Here is a 27,186-nt window from a genome sequence, read left to right on the forward strand (position 1 = left end):
TGACGTCAATTGAGCTTTTTTTTTATATAAATACATGGGTCAGTGTTTCGTATAATTCCACACACACTTGACATCGGGTCATCATCCGCATGCTATTGTACAGGGCAGCCGTTACTACTGCGCGACGCCTTCGCGTGTTCCTCCTCCTGCGTCCGCTGTGAGAAGACGCGTGGAACGCACCAGGGCCCCCCACCCTGCGCTCCCTCGGCCTTGCGCAGTCTGCAGAGCAAAGGCGACGGCCTCGACACACGTGGGGCGTGCAGGTTGTTCCGAAACGCCGGCTTCTCTATAAAATACGCGACAATATCCCAAAGCCGTTCCCGCCGTGACTCCCACACGTCCACGGTGCAGTGGAAAGTTGGCTTCTGTGGCGGGGGGGAAATGTGTAAAACACAGACCGGACCAGACCAAGCCAAATTGCTCTTTCATCCCCTGCAGATCCCATGTCCACATCTGTTTGGCACCTCCATAGAGAAGCCCTCGCCAACCCACCCCAACTGCTGAGCCATAAAACTCCTGGTCAGAAATCCAGGTTCGGGCACCACTCAAATTCCAGAAACGTTCTAATCGCTGCTTCTGATAAAGGTGAGAAGCGGGGCTGCAGCAAACAGAACATCACAACGCGTGGTTATGACTGCCAGAGGAAAATCGAGTTCAGCGTCGTTCTGGAGAACCAGGGCCCTTTCCCTTCTATGGAATTCCACAAATCGCGTCGGCGTCTCAAATGAACACATTTGTATTTTGGAAACAATTTCATCAGAATCTTCAACTGTGTTCAATTGCATTTCTTATTGCGAGCAGATTCATTTGCTTTTGTGGACATCCATGATTTACCCATAGCCAGCGTGGGGATTTTTGGGGGTGGCTTCGTAAGAAGTGAAATGCAATGCAACCAACATTTATTTCCCGATGGAGACGAACAAAATGCAGAAGTTATCACAAATCCCACGAGCCTTGATTTCTCCCTGTGCACGAGTAATCGCATTTCGCGGGGTATCTTTAGGTTCGCATGGGATACGTTCAGATCAGCCGTTGCCAAACTGCAACATTCATCCCACAATGGGCCTTCAGAATTAGTCGTGCGGTGGCTCGGATGACCTTTGCCAGTGACCCAATTTAAAACCCTCGTTCCCGCTCGCGCGCGCGTGTGTGTGCGCGTGTAGATATGTACATGTTCTCACGCGCATTATGTCGGATTGTTTTTCCCTGGCAGCTGCGGCGTGGCGGTTACTTTCACGTCAAAGTGAAGCCGGGGGCCGGAGTCGAGGAAACAACCACGACCGTGGCCGCTCGTTGCACCAGTTTCACGTGCGACTGCTCCTCGGCGCATCGCGGTGAACACTTTCATGGATTCAATGAATTGTCAAGACGAGGTGGGGTAGGGGGTGGTGGGGGGTGTCGCGATTCGATTCATTATTTTTAACCGTGGCAAAAGTAGCACCTCTCGTTGTTGCAGGGGTCAAGGAGCCGTTACGTAAAATGCACACGAATTTAAAGTCAATTCACGCACAATCAATTCACACGCATCTCCACTTGCCTATTGGGCGTGTGACGCAATGGTTAACCCCTTCAATCGCCAACGACGCGAGTTTTGCGATTCACTTGTCTTCACGCCCGGTCATTTCGAGTCTCGGATGTGTCTCCGACACGGCGGTGCACATTTTGTTGTTGTTGTTGTTGCGCGTCATGGGTAGCCCAAATGTGAGCGAGAGCTTGTGCACATTTCACGTAAATTTGATTAAATCAATTCTCATGCGGGCGACGCATTGCACCGCGGGCACAAGAACGGATTTTAAAAAAAATCAATGGACGCGTTCTTACGACTGTACACTCGGTGAACAAAGCCACCTCCCGCGCGTCTGGGCCACCGAGAATCTAAGTCGAGGTGGAGCTATAAATACATCTGTTTGCAGTGCTGGGCCATGCTAGCCAGACATGGGGTCAATTACAATGACAGCACTCGTCGCGGTGATCGCATCGAAGCTGCCATTGCAAATCAATACAAATGACGATATTAAATGACTTTCGGATCTGGCGCAAAGCCCATCCCCCACCCACCCCCCTCGAGTGCCGGTGCGTACGAAATGCCTTCAGTGGTGTTTACCCCTTGCACGAATGCAAGTGGGAAGTCCTCACTCCGTTGTCTTATAGGCAACAGGCCCACAGGTGGCGGTGGGGGGGGGGTTAAAGGGACGGCAGGGCCGCGTTTCCGCGTGGTCGAGACGGAGAGCGACGCTGCACCAGCGAACCCAAGTGCAGCTCAGTGCCCTCCTCCTGCTGCTGCTGCTGACAAGTCCACGGGTCAGAGCCAATACTGGGATTGGTACCGCCACGGGGTCGGCCCGTGCGTCGGTGGCACTACATCACCGCGTCTTGGCAAAGAAATATCAGCGCGATATAACTTCACAAAATGTGCCTTTTATCAGATTTACTTGCGCACCGAAACAAATGCAGGTTTTCCAACCTGTGGTGGTACCGATAGTGATGTAGGTCGTGTACAACCCGTAAATCCACTGCTGGATGAGGTCCTCCCCATGGCGTGCAGGTCATGCGAGTTATTTGACCTTCAACACGTTTGTCAACGGGGGTTGGTGAAGGTGGGCAGCATAGAGGAACAGCGCAACTGGTGATTTGCTGCAACGCCCACTGCGTTATCCCGCAATGCAGAATGCAACCAATCTTTGCGAGATGTTGGACGTTAAGCAGAGTTCAGCCTGCATTGTGCTTGGGTGGGTTACTACCATTCACAAACAGGTTTTCATAGGGGCCTGCAGGACCAATAATGGCCTTGAATTGCCAATGAAGGTCTCCAAGACGTTTTCAGGATGGTTCTGCGTTTGGATATTTGGCCAATCCCACTTGCGAGCGGTATGCGGGAGGGAAATCTGGAGTACCGAAAACCACGCATAACAAGGGGCGTGAAATGTCAGAGCTCCGCACATTATATTCAATCCACAGGCAGACGCAAACCACTGGATCCCATCTGTGGATTGAATCCATGATTTGTGCTGCAATGCCCTGGGCACCTCGCAGCACCACGAGAGACACACATCTCTGGTCCGGACTCACGGACTCACCCCGATGTGCCGGCGAGTGCTCAGCGATGGCTCCTCACAGGTTCGCAACACTCTTTAATGGAAAGTGCACAGAGTAAACCCTTGCGCCGCCAATCCCTCGCCACGCCGGCACGTCGTACACCGCTCCCCGCGACGCCAGTGCTGCCCCCAGACACTTGGCTCCCGTAAGATGCATTTACATAATCGATCATCTCACTCCACAAACTGTACATCATCTTCACGCAGCAGTCATCTTTGTTGCCACAAGCATTTCTTTGTGAACAGTTTTTGTTTGTTTGTTAAGTTAATGTATATACACACAATGTCAACCCAATGTAAATGTCTCGCACACCGCAGCAGGCTTCACGATTGGTGAGAATTGGCCATTGAATTACTGCCACCCCCCCTCTCGAGCACCGCCACTTAAATGTTGATATCGTCGGGGTGGCCCAGCCTGGAGGTGGGGCGGGCAAATGTGGCGACGTTTCCCCGGGGGGCCTCGCACCCAAGAGGGCCCCACAACGGGCCTCTTTAATTCACGCCAACGGACAAGGGGGGCTGCTCCCCCGACGTGGCATTCTACCCGGGCCTCCAGGAACCTCTCGGCAGCCCCGGCAATGGTAGCCTTCTCTTTTGTTGTTAAACAAGGGAATTCAACGAGCTTTGAAATTTAACGGTCAACGGATCTGCGCCACGGCGACAAGACGTCGGCCTAAGTAAGCAACTGCAATCGCTGCGCTTTCTCTCTTTCCAAGAGGCCACGGGACAGAGTCTCGTTTACCCTCCCGGATTCGCAGCCGAGCCGAGCCGCTCCATCTCGCGCTGCAGTCCGAGACGATCGTTCTCGCATCCCTCGAGACGGTGCGGATGCACAGAGCAAATCCCGAATGTCTGGCCTGGTCCGTGCGGCCGATGTCGCGAAGCGGGAGCGCGCGCACACACGTGTCACTGCCAGGGACGAGGAGGGCGGATGGACGCTTGCGACAACATGGAAGATGAAATGAGAAGGTGGACGGCGTGGGTGGGAGCTCGGGTCAGAACGACCCACGACCCTGCCGCATTTACGTGGCAAACAGGGGGACAGCAAAAGGATGGCGGCTGCACGTGCTCGCGAGAAGTTCATCCCGCCGCAGGTAAAAGCAGCAAAAGCTTAAACGACTGATCGTATCGTGGAGAACGAGCTGCAAGTCTCCGCTCGTTTGGAGGAGGGCCTTTTGTCATACGAGGGTACGGCTTTCACAGTTGGACCCTGGAAGATGGATTCGACTCCAAAGATCGTTATCGGAGGCAAGGGTCGTCCACGAGATGTTCGCCACTGCGCCGGGCGGTGTCGTGGCCCTAAGTCTCCGGATGTCCAGTGAAGCGTTTGTTTCCGACTCGTGATTTACTCGTACTTTGCGACGTTAGATTTCGCCAGGCAGGCGGCGACCCGATTGCGACAACACGATTCTCACGGGGTAACATAATTTATCTCTCGGACGATTTCTTTAAAACAAACTCGAATATCGGGCTATTTCATCAATGGCAAAAAAAAAAAGTAACTCGCGATCGATACATTAGCGGGCGATTTTAAACGTCGCCTTGAAATAAACGATAGAGCTTTTTGTGTGGGAGCTGCTCGTCCCTAGCGGCAGCGGTGATCTGGGGGATGGCGAGCCTCCGGCCGCGTGAGCCGCAGGCGCCGGCCCAGCTCGATTCTCGTGCTCGAGGTCCCGGCACGGGGGCCACGCGTGATGAGCAAATTCATAGCAAACTCTCGGTTCAACGCCGCCCCAACCCCCCTCGTCGTTGTTAGACTCTTGGTAGAAACTAAACTATCTCTGTTTTTTAATTATCATCATATGCACACAATATTGGCAATTCTGTTGATATTTTATGAAATACAATTCTCTCTTTTTTTTGTGTTTTGTGCTGTAATTTAAAAACAGACGTAAAACAAATTCTCCTTTTTACCCCCCCCCCCCCCACTCTTTCTCTCGGGTATCCGACTCTCCGCCAGAAGAGGGCTGTCATTTTCCGCCAAAACTCAAAACATGGTACGCCGCGGTTTTGAGACCACGGGTCGCGCGTACTCTACAAAGTCGTCGATGAGGACGGGCCAGGCTCCTGCACACACGCACGGACGCACCAGAGCACACGCACACACAGGTGTACGGGGTTAGGTGAGAGCTTGAAGGCTTCGGAGGTCAGGTCATGTTCCAGTAATTTTGGGCCACATCTCAGCTTGGGTGGCGTATTCTAAAAAGTGGCTGCAGCCTCCTGCGAGGTCCTCATTAGCAGCACTAGCTGCACCGTCACGGTTTTGGCTCGTGGTAGCGTGTGTGCGGGTGCGTTACGTCCGAGTAGCGATGCTCGCAACGAGCAGAGGAATGGGCGGATAAACACGCTGCAAGGTGGCACAGCCGTCGGCACAGGCGGCGCATCTGCCAGTCATGTCAGGCAGACCCTTTTTGTTTTAGGTTCAAATTTATTCGGCATAAATTTGAACCCATGACACCTGGGTCTGACCTGTGACTTCTTATCAGCATACCTTAGACACTTCACGTGGTCACTAAGTGCACCTCGTCTGATACAAGAGGTATAGTGATGTCACTCAGTGGCAAATGGCGGGTGTTGATGATGAGCATATGGGGAGGGGGGGGGGGGGCGGTCGTGCAGTGATCAGCACTGAAATATGATCCTGATGCTTTGGGTTTGCGTCCCGGGCCACGGCTAACATCAGTCGCAAGTGACATCTGAACCTATCGTGCGCCTCCCCTAGGCTGACCTTAAATGAGTACCTGTAGGCTGTGCTGGGCTGAATAGGTACTCTCGAACAAGACTTGCACCAACGGTCTACAGGCTAAATGGGCGATCATTCTCTTCCGTGTGCATGTACATCCCTGCGCAAGTGCGGTCTGGGAGTGTCCGTACGTGCGTGCCATTTGACTAGGTCTTGAGATACGCTTGCATTTAGACGCCTTCATACATTGAAATTAGTATTATTTATCACGCTTGTTTATCCAGCACAGCACGAGTCTCAAGGCACTTTCAGGAGGGTCACGCCGAGTTTTCGAGTAGGGGGGGGGGGGGCCATGAGGCTCGGTGCAATCCCAATCGAGTCGTTGGCAGGTGATGGGGCTCTAGCGCTGGGCCCACCTTCCTCGTCGTAGTTGGACATGTCGTCTGCGATCATGTTGCTGAAGTCAAGCAGCAGGTTCCACGTGTCCCGTGAGATGGCGCGCTTGTGATGTTCCTGCGGGGCACGGTGTCCGCACGCATCGCTCAACGGTCGCCAGTCCCCCGCCCTGGCCGGGGGGAGGGGGCCCTCTCGGAGCTGCACGTGGTGCTCGCTCAACGTTTGTGCGGCCCAGGGTTTAACTAGTTCTGGCCGGGCCTGTGCGGGTCGACGACCCAGGACGCCACGTCTGGCCGTGGCTGCCGCTCCACACGTGCCACCCCCTCAAGTCTCTCTCGTCTGGCCGTAAAATATCCGGTGAGAAATTAACTCCTGGTAGGGCCCATGGTTGCGTCCGCACGCCCCAGCCAATTTGCTGCGCGACCGAATTGCTCTCGAAATCACCGTTAAGCAAATCACCAGGGGAACGGCTTCGTCCGCGTTTGGTCGAGTTTGTTGCACTACAAGGACTTGTCTGGCCACCTCCTTCACGGCAGCAGAGGCCCCACCCACCACCCCTTGGTTATCTCCGCCCGCGGCCACATCACGATTGCAACACAGTCCGCGAGTGCGTCGTGAAGTGCGTCGCTTACAAATCGAGCACGCGCAAAGGTGTCCGCGTGCGCGTTGCTAACGGAGTTGCGCAACATTGCGCAGCATTCACGCACAACAGGCGACATTGGCATTTAGCTCCTGAAGGTATTGCCACACACAAAGGATAGAACACCGTCTGGTGTGTAACATTGCACGGCATTACACTCCCCCTGTTGTGCAAGTCTGTGTACTGCACGACTTCTCCAATGGGACTTCTCCACAAATGGCTGCGCTCCCCCCCTATGAGAGATCTGAAGAGAGGCCCTGTCTCGTGACGTCACACCAATCGTGTTTATACCAGAGAGCACACAGCAACAACAAAGTACGTACTTATATATATATAAATATACTTACTAGCAAAAATTTGTTCCACAAGTCTAGAAATTTGAACTTGCCGGCGAGTATTAAATTCCAGTACGCGATCGCCATGTCGAGATCTGTACAGAACACGCACACACGCATGTACAAAGACAGAGATCCCGCGCATAGCTTCATAGCTGTCAACCCACACGGTTCGCCCCGTATTCTTGTACAGGGAAATTGAGTTCAGGTCCATACGGCGTACAGCCGTTTCAATAAGTGCCAAACAAATGTTGTCTATTTGTTTGTGTTTCTCCCTTGCGATGGGACTTTGTAGGATGAACGTTGAGATTTATAAGGGGCACGGGGTGACCAATAAGGTCTGAATTGGTCTGTAATAAGGTAGAGCACTTATAAGGGGTTGACAGCTTACATAGACTGTCGGAAAGAATGGCATTAGTGAGCACCCATGGAAGATGTCACGGTGCATGAGGGGGTGGTGTGGGCAGCACCACGCCCGGCCGCCTTTGTCTCCCTAGTGGTGATGTTTATACACCAGGTACTCATTGAGACTGAGTCGACCTAGCGGAGGCCCATGACCGTTTCAGATAATCGTCACTGGTGTTGGCCGTGAGCAGGTATCAAACTTGGGTTGCCGGGTTCATAGCGCAGCGTGCTAACCACTGCACCACGACTCCACATCTTTATACACACATGCAAGCACAGACGCGAGTCACTCTGAGCTGGCTTCGAGGTAAAACAATTTCACAAAAACGGACAATTAATTAAGGAATGGAATCCTCCTTCTTCAGTGTTGCAGTGCTATCGTGGTTCGCTGCAGGGGGCTCTATCACAATTGCATTAGGGCTTTCAATCTAAATCATGTTGACACCTAGGCCTCGGCAAGGTAAGGTAAAAGTTAAAAGGTAAAAACAACGAGCCTACCTTTACCCTACCTTTTACCTTACCACAATACAATCACTCTACCCTTACCTTTTACCCTTTAGCAGGTAAGGTAAAAGGTAAAAAGCAACGAGCCTACCTTTAACCCTACCTTTTACCCTTACCCCATACAAATTACACGATTACAGGGTAATTACTAGGGAACTACACATGAACAAGGTTTATAACGGTAAATGCTAGGTAGAGCGCTTTATTCATATAGAATACTCTCGATGATTCCAATTTTACACGCTTGTTGTCGTCGTTGTTGTCATTGTTGTCATTGTTGTTGTTGTCGTTGTCGTATCCTCAAATCTTGTAACTCAATTTTAACCTACTTCCTAATGTGGTATCGACTGCACACTTGGTATACCTATGGCATACTGACGACAATACTATATTCTATCATATATATATTTTTAAAAATCTTTGTAATATGTTATGTTTCGGCTTGGGTCTAATTGTCCACGCTCAACTGACGTTGGCTGTAATTGGCCACGGTCCCTTACGTTATGGCAAGCTTCGGGGCCACTTCCTGGAGTTGTGGATTTCTGCCACTACTAGTACATTTAATAAAAGCGTGTTTTTAAAAAAGTTTTTTTTGTATTACTTATTAAATGGAGGCCACGGACTGCGCCACGGAGCTTTTAGCGGTAAACAAGGTGCCGTATTTACCTGGTAATACTTCGCGCTACCTTTACCCTACCGGGTAATTCTTCCGAGCTACCTTTACCCTACCCTTTACCTTACCCCTTGGCATGTCGACACCTTTACCCTTTACCTTTACCCTTTTACCCGGTAAAAAGGGGTAAATTACCTTACCTTGCCGAGGCCTATTGACACCACAACGGCTGTAACATTTATTTTTAGTCGGTAACAGCACGGCCACTCGATGCCGCCAGGACAGCCTGCGCCGTGCCGGACGCGAGCCAGCTCCGATAATCCCGCGCGATGGCATCGCTGCCCAGCGGGTTGGCGCGTAGATACCACGGGGGAAGGGCATTCCACGTGCGCACAATCTCGCGACAGCGTCCCGTGTAGTATTACTATTACGTTTGTTTACCCAGGAAAGAGTCTCGAGACTCATTCAGAAGGATCCTACCAAGTTTTTGAGTAAGGGGGGGGGGGGCGATGTTGCTCGTGTAATCCCAATCGAGTCTTTTGCAGGTAATTTTCTAGCACTGGGATATTTTGCTATTACCAGTTAAATTCTGTGGGGTTCTTTATTACTATGGGAGGAAACCGGAGGAGCTAGAGTAAACCCATGCAGAACAGCGAGAACATTCAAACTCCATAAAAAAAAGCCACCCGAGTTAGGAATCGAACCCACGGACACTTGCTGCGAGGCACCAGCTGTCACCACTGCGCCAGCACCCCGCCACCTTAATTAACTCAGTTCCTGTGCACGGTGTGATGCGTGCTGTCCGCCACGAGATGGAGCCTTGTTTTGATTGTGCGGGCTCTCCAAGCATCACCACATGAGTAAGTGAGCTCAGCGGCGGTGGCCACCGGTGTTGGCAGTGACGGTGCAACGCACAGCAGCCAGACTGCCAGGCAGCGCAAACGAGGCTCCCTCCGGTGTCTCTCTGGTGACTTGACCGGTGTCAAAAACTGCCCCAGCGGCTTCCTTCTCGAATGAACGTGGGGCGCTGTCTCCTTGTCACAGTGCTGGGGTGCACGTGTAATTGTGCATCTCTCCTGTCAATCCACTGCTGGATGAGGGCCTCCCCAGTCCGTACCGAGGTTCAGTGAATCGGACTCCTGGCCTCGCCACGTGACAGCGAGCGGTTGCACGCTCGCCGCCCGGCGCAGGGGTTCACATCTCAAATCCAGCGGCTGCCCTGACCAAGGCTACCGGGTGCGTTTACCCGTACAAAAACACGCAATCTGCTTCACAGTCGACGCTGAATATCCCATGAGGTCATTGCATGCCGGCGTCATGGTCCAAATTCGAAAACAATTACACCGCAAATTACTCAACCGCAATTTTGCAAAGCAATCATTTGCATCCCCTGTTGCAAAAACTTGGCAGCACCCTCCCGAAATGGTCATGGGACTCGGTGATACTTTCCACGGTAAAAAGCATCGTAATAACACAAAGGATAACCTCGGCACGACCTTAAAGCGATCGTCGCCAGAGACCGCTCCTCTATCCCGCGCGAGCGCTGCCTGCCCAGTTCGGCCGACCCGTCGCCGCGCGTGAGTCTCACCGAGGCTCTTCTGCCCGGGGTTCTTGGCGAAGTTGAAGGTGAACTGATAGAAATCCTTGAACCGGACCTGGTCTCGAAGCTCCTGCTCCAGCCGCGGCAGCAGCGCTTTCAGCTTCTCCGCGCTGTCGCACCTGCACTCGTCCCCACCGAGACCACACCCCCACGCGCGTCACGCCGCGCGTCGGGGCCCCCCACCCCCCGTCGACGGGCCCGACCTCCCCGCGCGTGGCTACGGGACGCCCCGGGGCGAACGTCTCACCCGAGCTCTGTCATGCCCTCGAGGAATTCCTTCTTGGAGAACTCGCACTGCGTGGCCGCTCGCAGCTTCCACGCCACCACGAGGACGCTGATGCTCGCCGGGTCCAGGCGCAGGTCCTCGCAGAACTGCTGCACGCCATCGATGCCGATCTTCTCCTCGTCCGTCGGGTCTGCGGGAGGGGAGGGAGGGAGGCAGGGAGGGAGGGAGGGAGGGAGGGGAGGCAAGGGTGGTCACTCGTGGCACTCGGAGGAATTGCGCATCCGGTCACGTGCTGGTGGCTTTTGGAACCAGGTGGTGATTCTTAAATGGATTGCTTTTTGTTTTGGTTTTACCGTCTCATGAGCATTGTTCGTTGTCTCGTTTGTACCGGCCAGGTGGCACGGCGGCAGAGCGAGCAGCTCGCAATCAGAGTGTTGCGAGTTCAACTTCCGGTTGGGGGGAGGGGGTTGACTCAGCCAATTATCCCTCCGGGGTCTAAAATATGAGCACGGTTTTGAGGGGGAATTAACAGTGGTTGTTCCGTGGATAAACTCGGCCGCCTGCCTTGCAAATGGGTAATTTCCACCACTGCCTAAGGAGTGTAAACGTGAGATGAGCGCGTCGCCTCAATGCCCCTCTTAACAGGAAGTCACCGTGGTCTTGTTTGTGGTTGTCCGCTTCGCTCGCCGAATTTGAACATCAGCATATGATTAGCATTTTATCTTCACAGATTGTAAATAATCGATTCTCTAACGCACACAATACGATGCAAGGATCGTGAGCGAGAGAAGTAACGTTTTAACCCGTGACTCGCCGCCGCACGGGCACACGCCTTCTCCGCAACGCCATCTGCGCGGTGCGTGAGCGGCAAGCGCAGCCGAGACCTCGACCTACGCTGCGCGAGCCGCTCCATCAGGGGCCGAGCACTTAAACAAATAAGTATTACCCCCTTTCCTGTATACTCTTAAACGGCCCCAAATGGGAACAGATGTTTCGCTAAAAACACTCCCCCGTACGACGGCAGCGCCGAGCCCTTCTGCACTTCAAACACCGGCAGTGATTCATGGCGCTTCTAAGCCGCCGGTTCAAAGGTCACAACTCTACGCAGGCCATTTTTTTTTTCTGCACGAGCCAATTTAGAGAATTTCTCTCTCTACCCGTCTCATCGTCCCCCCGCCCCCTCTAACTGCTGCCCGTGGTGCGGCAGTGAGATTGAGCCACGCCGACAAATATATTTAACGAGGCTTTTGCCCGTCCAAGGACGGGTGTATTGCAGTAAATCTGAAACTTACAAGCGAAAATCAGATCGCGACGTGATATTCATTGCATCCATTCGTGTGCGATTTGTCAGGGCACGGTGACACAGACTTATTTTATTTAAAGGTTATAATCCCTTGTTCATCATGACGTCCTTTGTACTTCGATGTCTCAACAGCGTCACAGAGATCGTGTGACGTGAGGGTTCTGCCTTTGTAGTGAGGGTGGTAAGTTGACGCTGAGGGGGGAGGAGGCGCCTCGGCCCCCCATGTGGAGTGACGTCACCCGCTAATTATTATGAATAAGAGGCAGGTCCATGTGGAGGACGTAACCTGTTCATGATTATTAATGAGGGGGGCTGGTCGACGTGGAGTGACGTCACGAGCGTTGCACACAGACATTGTTGGCTCATTATAGTAGGTAATAATAATGGGGGGGGGGGGGGGGGGTGTCCATTTGGAGGACGTCACCTGCTCATGATTATTAATGAGGTGGGCTGGTCGATGTGGAGTGACGTCACGAGTGTTAAGGACAGACATTCCTGGGTGATGATTATAGTCGGTATTGCGGTTAATGAGCACAGGTCCAAAGGCCCATATCGTCAAGTTGCCAGCTACAAAGAGCACTTTTTACATTTGTGATAGATCAGTGTGAATAGGTTTTTGTTATTTTTATTGAGCAATGTTATTATAAGAACTTGGGGAAAGAGAGGTGATGAGAGTGAGTTCCAAGGTGGAGCAGTGCGAGAAAAGAAGCAGAAAATAGACTTATGCAACATGGTGGCGGTAGCGGGACACCGTACGGATGAGGAGATGAAATGGTCTCGTAGACCGAGTCCTCGGCACGAGTGGAGGAATCGGCGAGTGAAGCGGACAGGGACACGAGACATGGCAGTTTCGATAGACGAGCGACAAGGAGGGAAAGCGACCGCCGGCGATCCAGTTCCTGGGATAAATGGGCGAGTGGCCGACCGCTCTACGTCGAATTGTCCGTGTAAGTTGAACCTCTCTCGCACCGTACGTAGCCGGCCGCGTTCGTCGGAGGCGCGGGGGAAGGACAAGAATCCTGCCCGCCGTCCGCCGGGCCTCGGCGGCGCCGGTACCTTTGTAGCGGTTGTAGAGCTGCTCCAGTCGCTTCCTGTCCACGGAGCTCTTGACGCTGTCCTTGTAGTAGACGTCAGGGTTCTGGAAGTAGTTGTCGATGGCCAGCTCCAGCTTCCAGTCGTTGTGCGCGAGGCAGGCGATGGCCGTTTTTTCACTCGTTTGCGTGAACGCCATGAACTGACGCACTTTCTCCTTCTGAGTCGACTTGAGCTTGTACTGCACGCGGCGCACGCACGCCACACGGCACGCGGTCAGCATCGCTGGCAGGGGGGGGGGGCGGGGTCGCGGGGGGTCCGTCCCCTGGGTCACCGCCTCTGCTGTAATCGTAAACACGACTCCGGAGCCGGTTAACGATGTGCTCGTACTTCCCGGACCAGCTCAGCTCCGAATGGAGTGGCAGGCTGCCCATAACCCAACTCGACATGAGGTGGCCACCTCGCAACCCAACTCCACACCAGATGGCAGTACAGCAATGGCTTCCTGAATCCATCTGAGAGCATTAGCATCTCGTATACGCAGGCTCTTGTCTGAAAACTCCAGTTTCCTCCACAAGGCAAACACTTCCGAATGAAACTGGCCAAGCATCCCAATGCAGGACCCTCCTGAAACAGAGTCATGAGACTTCAGCGAGACTTTCTTGAACAAAGAAAGGGCATTATTAATCATTCATACTCCAGAATGTAAACGAAAGGCACCATGCAGACTGAGAAGCCCCGACGGCGCTGGTTATGAATGGTGGCAGCACCGATCGATAATTCAAGCTGAAAATGGGAATATGCTGAGTCTGCCATGTGCGCTGGGCCGATCGCGTGTGCAGTGATCAGCTGGAGAGAAGTTTATGGAAAGTGTCCTCATGATGTCTGCGAGTGCAACGCGATACACTGGGACATTGCGCACACATAGCATTGCGCAATAAATTATACACCGACCATCGCTGCCGCGTCGTCCGTTTGCGCACAGACACGATGTCCCTCCAACCCATGGACCTCGCGGAGTGAACTCGCCGCCACAATTGCTGCGGTGACACCGCAGTCGCAGAAGCAGCCTCGTGAGAACGGTGACCTGCCCGCACGCGGAGTTCTCAATCCACTGCCGCGTGAGGGCCTCGCCGCGCCGTGCGGGTCGTGGGTGTTATACTTCACCACGGTGGTCAGTCCGGGTCACACAGCCCCGCGGCCGCCTCTGACGGCCTGTTTGTGTGCGGTGGTCACCCAAGCAAGCACCATCTCAGGCCAGCCCTGCTTAGCTTCTGAGATATGACGAGACCGGTCGACACTGCGGGTGATTTGGCGAGGGGCATTACTCCCGTTTAGAACACATTTTAATTTATACCCCGCGCGGTTGTTTGTTTTTACGCTCGCTCGTTTAATTGACCGTAAACCCGTTTTCAGTATTGAAATCAAATCTAAATTACGTGCGGAGGCACACTGTCTCCGTGAGCTCCCATCACCTGTCAACATTCTGATTCAGCCGATCGCGCGCACACACACACACACTTTAATTGTGTTTGGTCAGGAGCGGCAATCATGCAACTGCGTGTGTACGGTCCTGTTGGGGCTCGGCGCAGTGCAGCCAAGCTTTACGCAAACAAATTAACGTAACGAGCCACACGCAGCTGCGCGATACCGTTAAGAGCACAAGGCACATCCCTGTGGCACCCCGGGGTGAACAGGGGATGTCTGTATCCGGGCCACGCAGTCAGTCGTACCCACGACTGCCCACCATCACCAAGTTCCTGAACAACAACAGTCGCCATTCGCCACCGAGTGGTGGTGACGTCCCCACAGTGCCTGCGCCAGGCTAGGTGCGCTTTGAGGCCACGTGACGTGTCGAGGGCTCGACGCGTCAGATCCAGGTGTCATGGGTTAACTGAACTAACTGGCAGATGCAGCACCTGTGCACTGTGCAGCGTGTTGGCATACGCAGGTACATACACAAAGAGCACCTATAGAGTCAATACGAGACTGTTGGGGCAAGCGCTGATAGCGAGCACCAATTAAAACCACCAATTAAGACCACCACGTGTGGCCAGCACCAACCAACCACCCAATATTTCTTCCCAGTGCTAAATGTTGACACGCCATACGAGGTACCTGTAGTTAAGGCCGAGTCAACCTTGAGGAGGCCCAAGACATCCTCGGACATTGCTCGTCAATCAAAGCTGTCCATGGCGCAAACCGAAACTCGCGGGGGCGCAGGTCGCACGGGATCCTCCCGCAAACCGATGCTCACCCCCTCCGCAGAGGTCAACGGAGAGCAACAATTTCCCAGCGTCAGCGTCTCGTAGCGGCGTGAGCGCTTTTGCTCGCGTGCATGGGTCTTCCGGTTCATCACCGAGACACCCACCACCCCCCCTCCTCCTCCGCTCAATCACCTCCTCCTCTCGCAAATTAAATGATTCAGAAGGGGCCTGCATTTTTAATAGGCGACGGGCCCCACGGCAGCGGGAGGCGATGGTAATTATTACGAGGCCAGGCTGGGGCCTCAAACGGGCGACCGCAGGAGGCACCATCCCTGCAGCTCCACCCTGCTGCAGACAGCTGCCTGCAGCAGCTCCACCCTGCAGCAGCTCCCTGCTGCATCTCCCTGCAGCAGCTACCTGCTGCAGCTCCACCCTGCTGCAGACAGCTGCCTGCAGCAACTCCACCCTGCAGCAGCCCTGCAGCAGCTCCCTGCAGCAGCCCTGCGTCAGCATCCTCTCTACAGCTCGGCTGGCACCATAAGTACAGTTCAGTCGACGAATCCACTGAACGAACGTCGTATCACTCTTTTTTTGTGTGTGCGTGTATGTTGAGGAGCGGTGGTGTATTGATTAGCGCTACGCTGTGCTATGAACCCGGCGACCCGAGTTCAATTCCCGCTCACGGCCAACACCGGTGACGATTATCTGAACCGGTCCTGGGCATTCCCTAGGTCGACTCAGCCTAAAATGAGTAGCTGGTGCGGTGTGTATACATCGCCGCTTGGGAGACAAAGGCGGCCGGGAATGGTGTTGGCGACCCACCCCCTCGTGTGCCGTTTCCAGCCTTCATAGGTGCTCGCTAACAGCACTTGCCCCAATAACCTGCTACAGGCTATATGGGGGATCTTTGTCTTTGTGTTGGGGTAATAATTGGTGTCCGCCCGAGAAAACCCCTGCAAGCCACTCCAAGCGTGACGCGGCCGATGATGCCGATGACGTCACTAAACCCAGCCCATTGTCTTCTATCCAGCAGCACACTTGGGAACAGATGAGACTTTTTTGTTCAACATTTTCCTGTTGTCCGATGAGTTGAGTAATGGACCCGATATAATCAGTGGAGTAATCGTTTGCTCATATAATTGGACATCCCAGCTCTCACGGACTCTAAACACGGCACACAGAAATCACCCTTCCTCTGTGTGTGCAGAAGCTGTTTACGGACAAGCTTCATACTTCCTCTTTCTCTGCCAGCCACGGACTCTCTCTTTTTGAGAAAAACAAATACCGTACTGCCGTCTCCTCTCCCTGTTGTTGTGCACGGAACTCCAGTGGAGAATAGCGGGGCAACCGTCTAAGCGGGACCGTGATCTGTGTAACATAAAAATAAACTCAAACTTTCCGCGCTCTGTCGCCTTCCAACCTCTGAATACCCCCCCCCCCCTCAAAATAACAGACGGGAAAGTTCCCTCTTTGTACAGCGTCTTGCGATGTGGTTCACATGTAGACGACGCTACACGAGTCCAAATTGTACCGCGCAGCCATCGGCTGACAATGCGACGTCAACTTGCTCGAACTGTTAACGACCAAGGAAGTGATAAATGCATCGAGATCACTGTCCGGGTCATGCCCTCTGCCACACACCACCCAGCCCACATATCCATCCCGCCTGTCTCGGTGTCAACTGGACAAAAGGGTGGCGCAGCATTAACACTCGTGCCTGACAGCAAGGGCCTGGGTTCGATTCCTGACTTGGGTGCCTCTCTGTGTGGAGTTTCTATGTACTCTCTCCTCCGTGTTCTGCATGGGTTTCCTCCGGGTTGTCCGGTTTCCTCCTGCCACAGCTAAAAAAAAACACGTAGAATGCAACTGGTATCGGTCAAACATCCCAATGCTGAAGGGCTACCTGCAAATGAGTCAATTGGGATCACACCGCAGGAACTTCGCCACCCCCCACCCTCCTCCCAACTGAGAAAACTTGGTACGACCCTCTTGAAAAAACGTGTTCACTCAGTGATACTTTGCTGGGTAAACAAGTATAATAATAATCATATCTGTGTACACATGTCCACCACTCTTGTCCCCAAGTCCACAAGTCCAGTTTGCTTCTCCGTGTCCACGTTTCCACCCTGGATTTCCCTGTGTCTACATGTCCGCCCGCTCCGGTCGCTGTGTCCAGGGCTTGTGCCATCTCGAACCACGAGTGGCATGCACCACCGTGAAAGCAACAAAGTGCTGCCTTTTTGCTTACACATAGAACTTACACCTGAATCAGGGAGTGCTCTTGGTGTGCTAAATATTAGGCGTGGAACGATTCATCAGTTTGCCGACGGAAACCGATTCTCATGCTCACGGTACACACGTTGAATTCTGCGTGGAAGAATAAATTATTTACAATTCATGCAGATTACATAATGTTGCACGATAATGCGATCCAGCCTGGTGGCTCAGCGGTAGCGCGAGCGGCTCGCAATCGAAAGGTTACGACTTAAAATCCTGGTTAGGGGTGGACTCGGCCCATCATCCCTCCGGGGTCCATAAAATAGTTACCGCTTTGTGTGGAAGTGGCAACGGCTTATCCTAACAGAGAGCCTCACCCCTGCCAAAGGGATGTGGAATTTCTACCACTGATTAAGGCGCTGCAAAAACAGGGGATGAGCAACGTCTCGATGCTCATTTGAGCGGCAAGAAATAATCCGACCTTTTCGTAGACGTTAATTATCGATCATTAAAATGATTGAAGACCATGAATCGTCACAATTCATCAAATGACGGAGGGAGGCGGGGAGGGAGGGTGTGAGGGAGCAGGTGAATTTGTTCGAAGCCTGGGAATATTTTTAGAATGGCCCTTTCTTTGCTGGACACTCATGCGGCTTAATTTATCACAAGACATTTTCCTTGAGAGCTGCTGGGCTGGTTTCGGAGTGGGGATTACCGACGTAAGGCACGAGAACTAACACGTGAGCGCAAGACGCGCCCCCTATCCAGAGCACTCCTCTATCGTGCCTAGAGAATCCTATGAACAGGTTTTTGACAAAATAAGGGAGAGACGGGTATCTGGCATGTCAAAATCATTCCCGGAACAGCATTCTGGCTGAAGTTGAGCGCCGCGCGTATCGTAGCAAAAAAAGGATAGCAGCGGTGGCGCCGTCGTGCCACGTGCTCAGAGTAGAGCACTGCGAGGGGTCTCTCTTAAGAGTGGCTCGCACGGCGGTTGTGAGAGATCGTTGCAAAAGCGACGAGCACCTCTAGCTGCTCCTTCTTCGCTTGCTCGTTATATGGCGGTGTTCGGTTTGCGCCTTAGATGCCGATTCAGCTGCCGGCGACATTAGGTCTAGAGTGTCAGTTTTGTAGGAAAATGTGACGCCTCCGTCAGGCAGGAGGAAGAAAACCTCTGACAGCCCCGTAAGAATAATAATAATAATGATGTCGTTCTATCCGACGTGTTTCCAGGTTGCACCACGTGTTGTTCGGCTTGATGTCTGACGTTTCGCTCTTTTTCTTGGAGAAGCTCCCAGCATGTGCAGCGAGAAGTCAGACATCGAACCGCTCACGACGCAGCACGATAGCGCGCCGGAGAGCCGTGCAGCGCATCTGCCAAAACCTATGCAGTCGTAAAACACTGCCTTACACTCAACTTTGATTTTCATTGCCGAGTCCTGGGAGTTGAAAATCTGCGGGGCACATCAAGGACACGGTGAAGCCAAAATTAGAGTGTGTTTCTACGGCTGAAGTGGCCGTGCATGATCGCGGGTGTTCACTGGAGCCGGGCACGCGCGCCCTCCATTCTGCGCCGCTTCAACCTCATTGTCCACAAACGCTCCAGGCGCCCGCCAGCACCGCCCTGCAGGCCACAACACCAAGCCCCCCGCGCGCAAGCCTGGACAGAGCCGGCGCGCGCGTCTGGCGGAACCCAGTCGTGCGCCCGTTGCTCGCCAAGCCCGGGAGATGCCGCTCGCTCAAGGCGCCGGCTTGCCGAGCCGCCTTTGCTGCATGCATTTGCGGAGTTCCTGCACTTTCCGAGAAAATTTCCCATCCCTCCTCAGATCTGGTTAATCCTGTGCCGCCCCCACTCAATCGGCGTAAGGCGATATAGAGAAGAGCGCCCGTGATATTTCGGCGCCGTCGCTCACACCGAGTTGTCCTCTGTGCCCGCCGTGGCAGCGCCGTGCTGTGCCGTGCCATGCCGCCGGCCGGGTCTGGCAAGCATGCCTCACATGCTTGCCTTGCACTGTACTCGGCGAGTGTATATATATGGCCGTGCTCTTCGCCGAGCTGTACAATGACACCGGCTCAATCCCTCGGCCAGCCGACACGGGCGGGCTCAAGCGGGGGTCGCTCATGGCCTGTAAGTTTATTACTAAATAAGGCACAATTGTATTGATTAAAATACCTGAATCAAAGCATTGAGCGTTCCCAGCTCCACTTAGAGGCGCCGTGCAGAATGAAACATTAAAGCCCTGTTGATGGCACCCTTCGGTTTAACCCCCGCAGTGACTGGTTATCGTTTAAGGGCAGCAAGGTACGCGTGGAAATATGCACCTGTTGTCAGTGTGTAAGCATGCAGAGAATACACTTTTCGAAGGAGCAAATACCCGATTTGCTGGCAGTAACAACATCAATATCTGATGGGGTTAGCAATGGATGGTAGGAGAAACAGGTTCAGAAGAATATCATTTTTTGAATCTCTGGAAGGATGGGGAAGAAAGCGCACAAAGACAAAAAAACTAAGGCCAACGTGCCAGTATCCTCCCGCGCACACACGGCACAAAAACCACCGTTCATTATCAACTTGCAGCGATATCACGACGACACTTGAGCCAGGCTGGGTGACCTTTGATGCCAACTGGGATGGCAAAGGCTTTCCAGCAAGTCACAGGACATCACAAAAACAAATATCCCCCGTAAAGCCTTTAAAGACTTAGGTCAAGTGTTGTTAGTGAGCACCTATGAAGGCCCGCACTTGCCGCCTGTGTCTTCCCCAGTGCCAATGTTTACATCCCGCACTCGGTACTCACTTAAGGCTGAGTCGACCGAGGTGGAAGTCCAGAACTGGTTAAGGTATTCGCCACCATTATTGGTCGTGAACGGGAATTGAACTCCATATGCCGGGTTCATAGCGCACTGCGCTAACCCTTTAACCCTACCACTCCCGACAACAACCGCCATTCGTCACTAAGTGGCGGTGACGTCACCACGGCGCTTGTGCCAGGCTATGTGCACGTTAAAGCCACGTGAAGTGTCAAACGCCCGCTGGCAGGAGGTCACTGGACAGACCCAGGTGTCATGGGTCGACTGAGAGATGAGCGACCGATGCACCACCTGTTCCCCCTACTGTGCCAACTTGCTGTGTTTTAGCCACCCGACGCTCCGCTCGTTGTTGTGAGCGTTGCTCCTCTGCCCTCCCATGTTGCTGGAGGGCGACTGCCTCCAGCTGCCTAGTAGCGTCCTTCACCAGCCTCCTCTACAGAGACCAATTTTGACACTGCTGGTCCCAGTCATAGTTAAGTCCACTCAGCTCCACATCCTCTTGTACCACATCACTCCATCTCTTCTCTAGCCCAACACACTCACAGGGCCCTCTGTGCCATGACAAGTTCAGGACAGGTGGATTATTTGGCCGATGGCTCCTCTGGGGGCATCTACAGTGAAGGCTGAAAGCGCTGCTCAGTTCCTCTGCACATGTTTGGATGTGGATGAGGCCTCGATACTTCCAGCGGAAATCAGACGGCGGAGATGAAGGGCATCCTCCAAGATTGAGTCAAGCTACCCGGCGTCAGGGGAGGGGAGCAGTATCGATGGGCATTTGGGCTCATTCAGTGGGGTTCGAAATCTGGAGGGAACTTTATCTTACTGCGAGTTAACTTAACAGAAGGGGCAGGTTCTGAGTGAAACACACACATGAAGTAGGCATGTAATATCACTGAAATGTATTCTTACACTCGTGATACACGCATAGAATTATGTATGTAAGAATAATGATTTACTGTTTATGCAAATTATCTGTTAATGCTGTGCACAGAAGGGCGAAACGTGACAGAATATACCAGGTAGGTGATACAATGGAGACAGAACACAAGTTACAGTACAAATGAGACAGTACAAATAATACAGTATAAACAAGACTTTACAAATGAGGTTTTAAAAAGACTGCATTATATGACTTAAATGACAATTCATGTAAGCGTTCGGGGAAATGGATCTGCAAGTGCTAGTAAGAGACTCAAGTGGCAGGCCCAGCGTGGAGCCCTCAAACACGTAACTGCTGGGCTGACCTACGAGGACGTCCGGAATCTGGACCGTGGCCCAAGAACAGGGTCAGGGCCCAGGCGTGACCTCTGACCTCGTGATACAGGGTGCAGTCGATATGCTTGACCCTGGTGTTGAGTCACCCTTGACCCCTGATGGTAGTGTCTGGGGTCAGAATTGAACCCTGGTCGCAGTGTTTATGGTTTGCCTGTGACCCCTTTATTTAGGCAATCAGTTTGACCCCCAATGTTTAGGATATCCTTTGAACCCTGAACCCAGTGTTTATGGAGCATATCTGAGCAAGCCATTAGGGTACATCCTTGACATCTGACTGCAGTGTGAAGGAGCCAACGTTTGACCCCTGACCCGAGTGTTTGGGGTCTGGTCCTGACTCCGCTCTCCCAGCCTCTCACGATAACAAACACTGAGCTAGGCCACAGCAAGACCAGCCTCGACTCTCTATCCACCGTCAACTACTACCACAACAACAATCATCATCACCAACATCAACAAATGTACATCACTAACAATCACCGTGACCCCGACCATTGGGCCTGCCATATTCCGGCCAGCCTCATACACTCGTCAATGTGTTGACAGTCCACGCTATACACACGAGCGATGACGACCATCATATGGACACGGACACACATCAAAGACGATCGGGGCAGGCCTGTCAACTCAACATCACGGCGACAGCCTCCTCGCCGCAGCACATCAACAACAACAACCCAACACGGCCATCGCTGATGACACCAACAACACCAACACCGCCGTCCAAGATTGCCGTGTCCCTGCGGCCAGACACAGCAATGCGGGCCTAGCACGGCGCAGTAGTCGGGCAGCGGTGACAGCCGGTCGCTACGCGTCAACACCTTGATGGCCATCAACAACTAACATCGCCAACATCGTCACAACATCACCACAAACAACATCAACAACAACACACGAGTCCGTCTCCACGGGCCTGCCCACGAAGCGGCCCAGCCTCCCCACTCGGCGTCACAGTGACAGCCTCTGGCTACACACACACACCACCATCACCCTGACCAACCACGACCATCAACAACGTCACCATCGCCCAACATCAACGCCACGAACACCACGACCACCACCACCACGAGCCCCTGCGCCCTGCACGTCCCCCCCGAGGCCGCGGCGCTCGCCACAACGAGAGGGCCGGCCCCTCGCCCACCCCGCGCCGTCGGCTGCCGCGACCCCCATCGCTACCAAACCTCCACCATCGCCAACATCCACCAACATCAACACAAGGACCACCACCACCCCCTGCCCGAGAAGCCGGGGCCGCCAGGGCCGCCAGGGCCCCGGGCCGACGGACCCCGGCGCGGGGCTGTGAGGATCGCGAGCCGGGGGAGAGGGGAGAGGGGGGAGACTGCGGAGGAGCCGGGGACATGGAGGAGGAGGAGGTGGTGGTGGTGGTGGAGGGGCGAGCGAGGGGGCGAGGGAGTTTGGTGAGAGAGGGTGGTGAGAGGGAGAGACGAGGACGGCTCACTCACCATGGCGGGACGCGGCTGTGTCTCACCACCACCACCCTCACCCCAACCCGCACGGGCGCACATGCGCAGAGCCCGGGCCCGCCTCCTCCTCCACCAACACCCTCCTCCTCCTCCTGCTCCTCCTCCTCCTGCTGCCTCCCTCTCTCTCTACCCTCGGGTCTCTTCGCTGGCTGCTCAGCTGTCGCGCGGTGCTGCTCCCCCCGACGGCTTCTCATCGCGCCCTCCTCCTCCTCGTTGGCGGTGGTGGTGGAGGTGAAGGAGGAGGTGGTGGTGAAGGAGGCGGCGTTGTTGGTGGTGGTGGTGAAGGAGGCGGTGGTGGTGAAGGAGGAGGCGTTGTTGGTGGTGGTGGTGGTGAAGAAGGAGGTGGTGGTGGAGGCGGCGGTGGTTTTGGAGTCTGGGGCGGAGCGGCGTCTGAGAAGCGAATGCGGAATTCAGGTGACGCTGGTGATGATTGATGGTTGCTGCCCAGAGGGTGGCAGAGACGACGGCGGTGGGTGGCGAGGGTGGTGCCGGCGATGGTGACGGTGGCAGTGGCGATTGTTGGTGAGGGTGGTGCCAATGGTAGAGGTTGTTATGCTGTGGTGACAGTGTTCGTAATCATAGTGGTTAGTTCTGGTAACAGCGGTGATGGTGGTGACGATGGTATTGGTGCTGATGTGACGATGGTGGTGGTGTTGATGTGGCGATGGTGGTGGTGCTGATGTGGCGATGGTGGTGATGTCTGTGGGATTAACCCGGGGGTTGCTCACGATGTGGTTCTCGTGTTGGTGCCGTGAGGCTTCTTCACGTCGTGTGTGCTGCGTTACACGTGATGACAGTGGCTGTCATAAGGCTGGATGCTCACGTACTCCATTACGCTGTGCAGATCTGTATCTACCATGGGACCTTTCTTGATTCCTTGACAAAGCTGTCTCTGTGGTGTTGGGACATCTTGCCACCTGTTTCACTGCCAGAAAGGGTAAACCCTATTCTTATTTTAATTCACTGAGCAAACGATACGACACTTTAACCCGTGTGCTCATAATACTCGCATTGCAATCGGACTGCCCCTGGTCCTGCTGGTTCCCAGGCTCTATGCGTCCTGTCGCCTTCATTCCGATGGGAGAGGTGAGGGGGCCGATTGCCCGACCGAGGCGTGCTTGTCTAGCCAGGTAAGAGATGCGAGCTTGTGTCACCAGGTAAGAGAGGCGAGTTTGCCTAGCCAGGTAAGAGATCTGAGTTGGCTAGCCAGGTAAGAGATGCGAGCTTGTGTCACCAGGTAGAAGAGGCGAGTTGGCTTAGCCAGGTAAGGGATTCCGAGTTGGCTTAGCAAGTGAGTCGGTCCCACCTCGCGCTCCACAGCTGATGGCCTGGATTCGATCCCCAGCCTCGGAGAAGATTATAATACAGTCCACCTGATACCCAGCCAAACCTGTTCTGGAATGCCTCCACGAGGTTAACTGAACCTTGGATGAGTGTAAACATCAGAACTAGGAAGACAAAGGCAGCTGGGTGCGGTGCTGGCCACACACCCCCCGCCCACCCCCCTGTGTTGCGCTGTGATGTCCCTAACAGCGGATGTTGGTGCCACTCGTTTGGCTATACATGGACAGGGGTGGTGGGGGGGGCGCCCATTTAAAATTGTGTGAGAGGAAATTAATTTGAGTTGGCTATTTCTTCACGTTTTTTTTCCACCGCTTGAAATTAATTCTGTAACGCGGTTGAATTATTATCTATTTAGTTCACGTTGTGGGTCTCTTCATGCCCGCTGCTGCTTTCATTTTTGGGTGACCCGGGGTCACTCGTGCAAACAAAGGCTGCCCTGGTTTCTTGAGCTCTCGGTTTCGGCTATCATAACTTGAACAAAGGTCGGTTTCTTTCCTTGTTTTTCTGGACAGACTAGATGGACGAGACTTGGCCAGTCATCTTAGCACGCCCCATACACCGCGTCACGGCTCCTCAGGCTCCACCGCGGCAGGCCACGGCACCAGGAAACTAAACACAGGTGACAGTCTGCGCAGGCTCGGCACGGCGAGTGACGTCCGCGCGGTCTCCTCGAGTGACGTGCGCGTGTTTGCACAGCGGTGCCACGCTCTCGCCTGAAGTAGGACCCTTCCGCTCGGAGGTGCCCCCGCGTCGCGGAGGCGGTTTGCGGTGTTGAGTTCTTCGCCGGCAGCGGGGGGCGGCTGCCGGGCGGTGCAATTTGTGCCGGGGAGTCCCTCGGAGCGGAAGAGGCCAGGCGCCGGGTCACGGAGAGGAGGGGACGGTGGACGAGTGGGGGCCCCCCCACCCCCCACCCCCACGAGCCAGGGCCCGTGCAAAGCCCAGCTGCGCCATTTCACGCCGGGTCTTCGTCCCACTTTAAACGAAACGATCGCTCCAAAGCAGAGGCCTGAAGTTGGTGGCAGGCAGCGAGCGCCCTCCTTGCGGCGCAGGCGCCCTTGGCGTTGGGTTCGTGCGCACGCACGGGACGCGCACGCGTCCGGGATGTGCTGTGGTGTTGACCCACTGGCTGTGTTTGTCCATCGGTCAGGGCGCGTAGGTTAAGTGTCTTTTGCAAGTAGGGTTGAGCGTGACGTACCGCACTTGCGGAATCTGTGTCGGACAGATTTGGAGCCTGCGGGGCAGGGGTGATGAACGTATGGCCCCGCGGCCGCGCTCCTAGCACGTGGAGAATGGCTCGCAAACATGACAGGATCTGTTAAGGCAAGCATCTTGACCGTACTGATCGGTTACTCTAGAAGGATATTTACGACTGGAAAACGCTGTGTTCATAGTTTTGGCACACCCAGTCACTTCTGCCACTGCGAGTGACCGAGGGGTGTGTCAAGGTGTGGCCCGTCAAAGGTATTTGATAGTCCACTTCGGCCCTCATTCAGGAACATTATCCCCGCCTCTGCTGCCCGGTGATGCTGCTCCCTGGCAGCAGACAACGTTGGCCTCCTCTGCGGCCAGATCCGCCTCGTGCCTACCCAGTTTCAGAGTGTACGCGTCGCAGGGTTTTATCATGAGTGTCGCTCGTTCACCCACTTTTTTCAACGGTTTTACCTAACTTGATTCCTCCGTTTGTCGTGGTCAAATCTTGTAATCAAAATTTCGTCCACTTCCCGTTGTCCAATCAATTCCACATTTTGTACACATGTACTCAGATCCGGTGACAATGTATGCCTGTATCAAAATCGGCATCAATTAATCAATTAATTCGCTACTTTAAAGCAATTTACATTCTGTATGGACGCCTTATTGTTTATATATATATTTGTGTAGGTCAAAAACACCGCGGTCCATAAACTGTGGAATCGGCTCGCACAAAAAATCAGGCGCCGCGTGTCTCAGGCGCCATTGACGTACTTCTCGACCGTGAGTTAAACGAAGTTGTTAGTAAACCGTTGTTTTTTAAAAACTTTTTTAAAGGAGTTTATTTCTGTTCGGTACATGTTCATTTGTGGTGCCCGGGGCTGCCCGAAGATTTTTGGAGGCTTGGGGCAAAATGCCAGACGATGCTCCCTCTGAGACCCCCGCAGTGAAAGCTGTCCCGCCCGCCTCTCCCCTTCCCTCCGTGCGGCCCGAACCGTGGGTCCAGGCCGACTCTCCTCCCCAGGCCGTGCCGCCATCGTCTTGCGGAGACGCATGGGACGCCTCCGGCATCGGACGGCACGGGACGACCTTGGCGGCCCTCGCCGGACGGTAATGAGGAGCGCGGAGCCGCGCTCCCACGCTCTACCGTGATGGACGGCGACGGTCCCCGCCCCTCCCGGCTGCTGGTGGCGCTTGCGCTGGCGGCGCTTGCGCTGGCCGTGCTCCCGGCGCACGGAGCGGAGCACGGCTCCGTGGCGCGGCACGCCATCAAGCTGCACCGTGGGCGCGAGGCGGCCGCACGAGCTGTCAGGAGCGGTGGCGGAGCCAACGGCGGCATTAAACAGTGGGCGTGCGGCCGGCTGGCCACTCTGCTCAAGCACAAAGCCCAGGTGATCCGCAAGCTCAACTCGGCGATCGGCGTGGTGGAGAAGGATGGCAAGATTTCGCCGGAGGAGAAGCTCTTCCAGGTACGTGGAGCTGGAGAGGGGGCGGCCGGTGCGGAGGGGATATGTCGCTGCTGTTGCTGCTGTTACCTTCTGGTGGCAGCAGGTGCGGAACAATGCATCGAGTCATCAATGAAAATGCATTCTTACGCTGACCGCTGGTTCCGCCCAGAATATGATGAACAACGGCACATCTGGTGAACGGGAAAATAGTCCGGGCGCGAGCGGTGTTTGCCGTCGCATCGCAAATGTTCCGCCTATCACCTGTACTGCCGAGCCAACAAACGGGACAAAACAAATAAGAAAAACGCAAATGTAACAAAACCAAAAGTCAACTAAAACTGGAGTAGGTAGCGGCGCGGTGATGGCGTTGTCAGCTGACC

At 54.2% G+C, this 27,186-nt stretch overlaps 2 protein-coding genes across 6 annotated transcripts in view; one reads left to right on the forward strand and one right to left on the reverse strand.

Moving 5' to 3' along the window:
- Window positions 1-23,226, reverse strand: LOC144732679 (DCN1-like protein 1). Of its 2 annotated transcripts, XM_078614244.1 has the most exons (8): window positions 22,803-22,839; window positions 18,668-18,710; window positions 12,857-13,073; window positions 10,519-10,687; window positions 10,260-10,390; window positions 7,162-7,244; window positions 6,195-6,291; window positions 1-5,162 (listed from the first exon to the last, which is right to left on the reverse strand). In XM_078614244.1, exons 3-8 carry the CDS (start codon window positions 13,029-13,031, stop codon window positions 5,083-5,085), a joined length of 735 nt encoding a protein of 244 aa, XP_078470370.1. In that variant the 5' UTR covers window positions 13,032-13,073; window positions 18,668-18,710; window positions 22,803-22,839; the 3' UTR covers window positions 1-5,082. The 2 variants fall into 2 exon arrangements, with proteins under 2 accessions (XP_078470370.1, XP_078470369.1); XM_078614243.1 differs by lacking the exon at window positions 18,668-18,710 and having other exon boundaries at window positions 22,803-23,226.
- The window catches only part of SLC9D1 (solute carrier family 9 member D1), a 15,059-nt gene continuing 10,815 nt past the window's right edge, over window positions 22,943-27,186 (forward strand). Inside the window, exons 1-3 of one of the 4 annotated variants that reach the window (XM_078614238.1) lie at window positions 22,943-23,237; window positions 24,680-24,786; window positions 26,365-26,827. In XM_078614238.1, coding sequence (XP_078470364.1) covers window positions 26,510-26,827 — 318 coding nt within the window. In that variant the 5' untranslated portion in view covers window positions 22,943-23,237; window positions 24,680-24,786; window positions 26,365-26,509. Of the gene's footprint in view, window positions 23,238-23,294; window positions 23,346-24,679; window positions 24,787-26,364; window positions 26,828-27,186 lie in introns of those variants that run through there. The other 3 variants (XM_078614239.1, XM_078614241.1, XM_078614242.1) reach the window with 3 other exon arrangements.

The sequence above is a fragment of the Lampetra planeri genome, chromosome 43 (assembly GCF_965212315.1).
Source record: "Lampetra planeri chromosome 43, kcLamPlan1.2.h2, whole genome shotgun sequence".
NCBI lineage: Eukaryota > Metazoa > Chordata > Hyperoartia > Petromyzontiformes > Petromyzontidae > Lampetra > Lampetra planeri.

Coding starts and splice junctions, on each gene's coding strand:
- LOC144732679 (XM_078614243.1), bottom strand. CDS start 22,865: ATGTGCGCCCGTGCGGGTTGGGGTGAGGGTGGTGGTGGTGAGACACAG. Junction 10,688..12,856: donor GCTCTACAACCGCTACAAAG/GTACCGGCGCCG, acceptor CCCCTCCCGCAG/ACCCGACGGACGAGGAGAAG. Junction 7,245..10,259: donor CCCCGGGCAGAAGAGCCTCG/GTGAGACTCACG, acceptor TGTTCTGTACAG/ATCTCGACATGGCGATCGCG.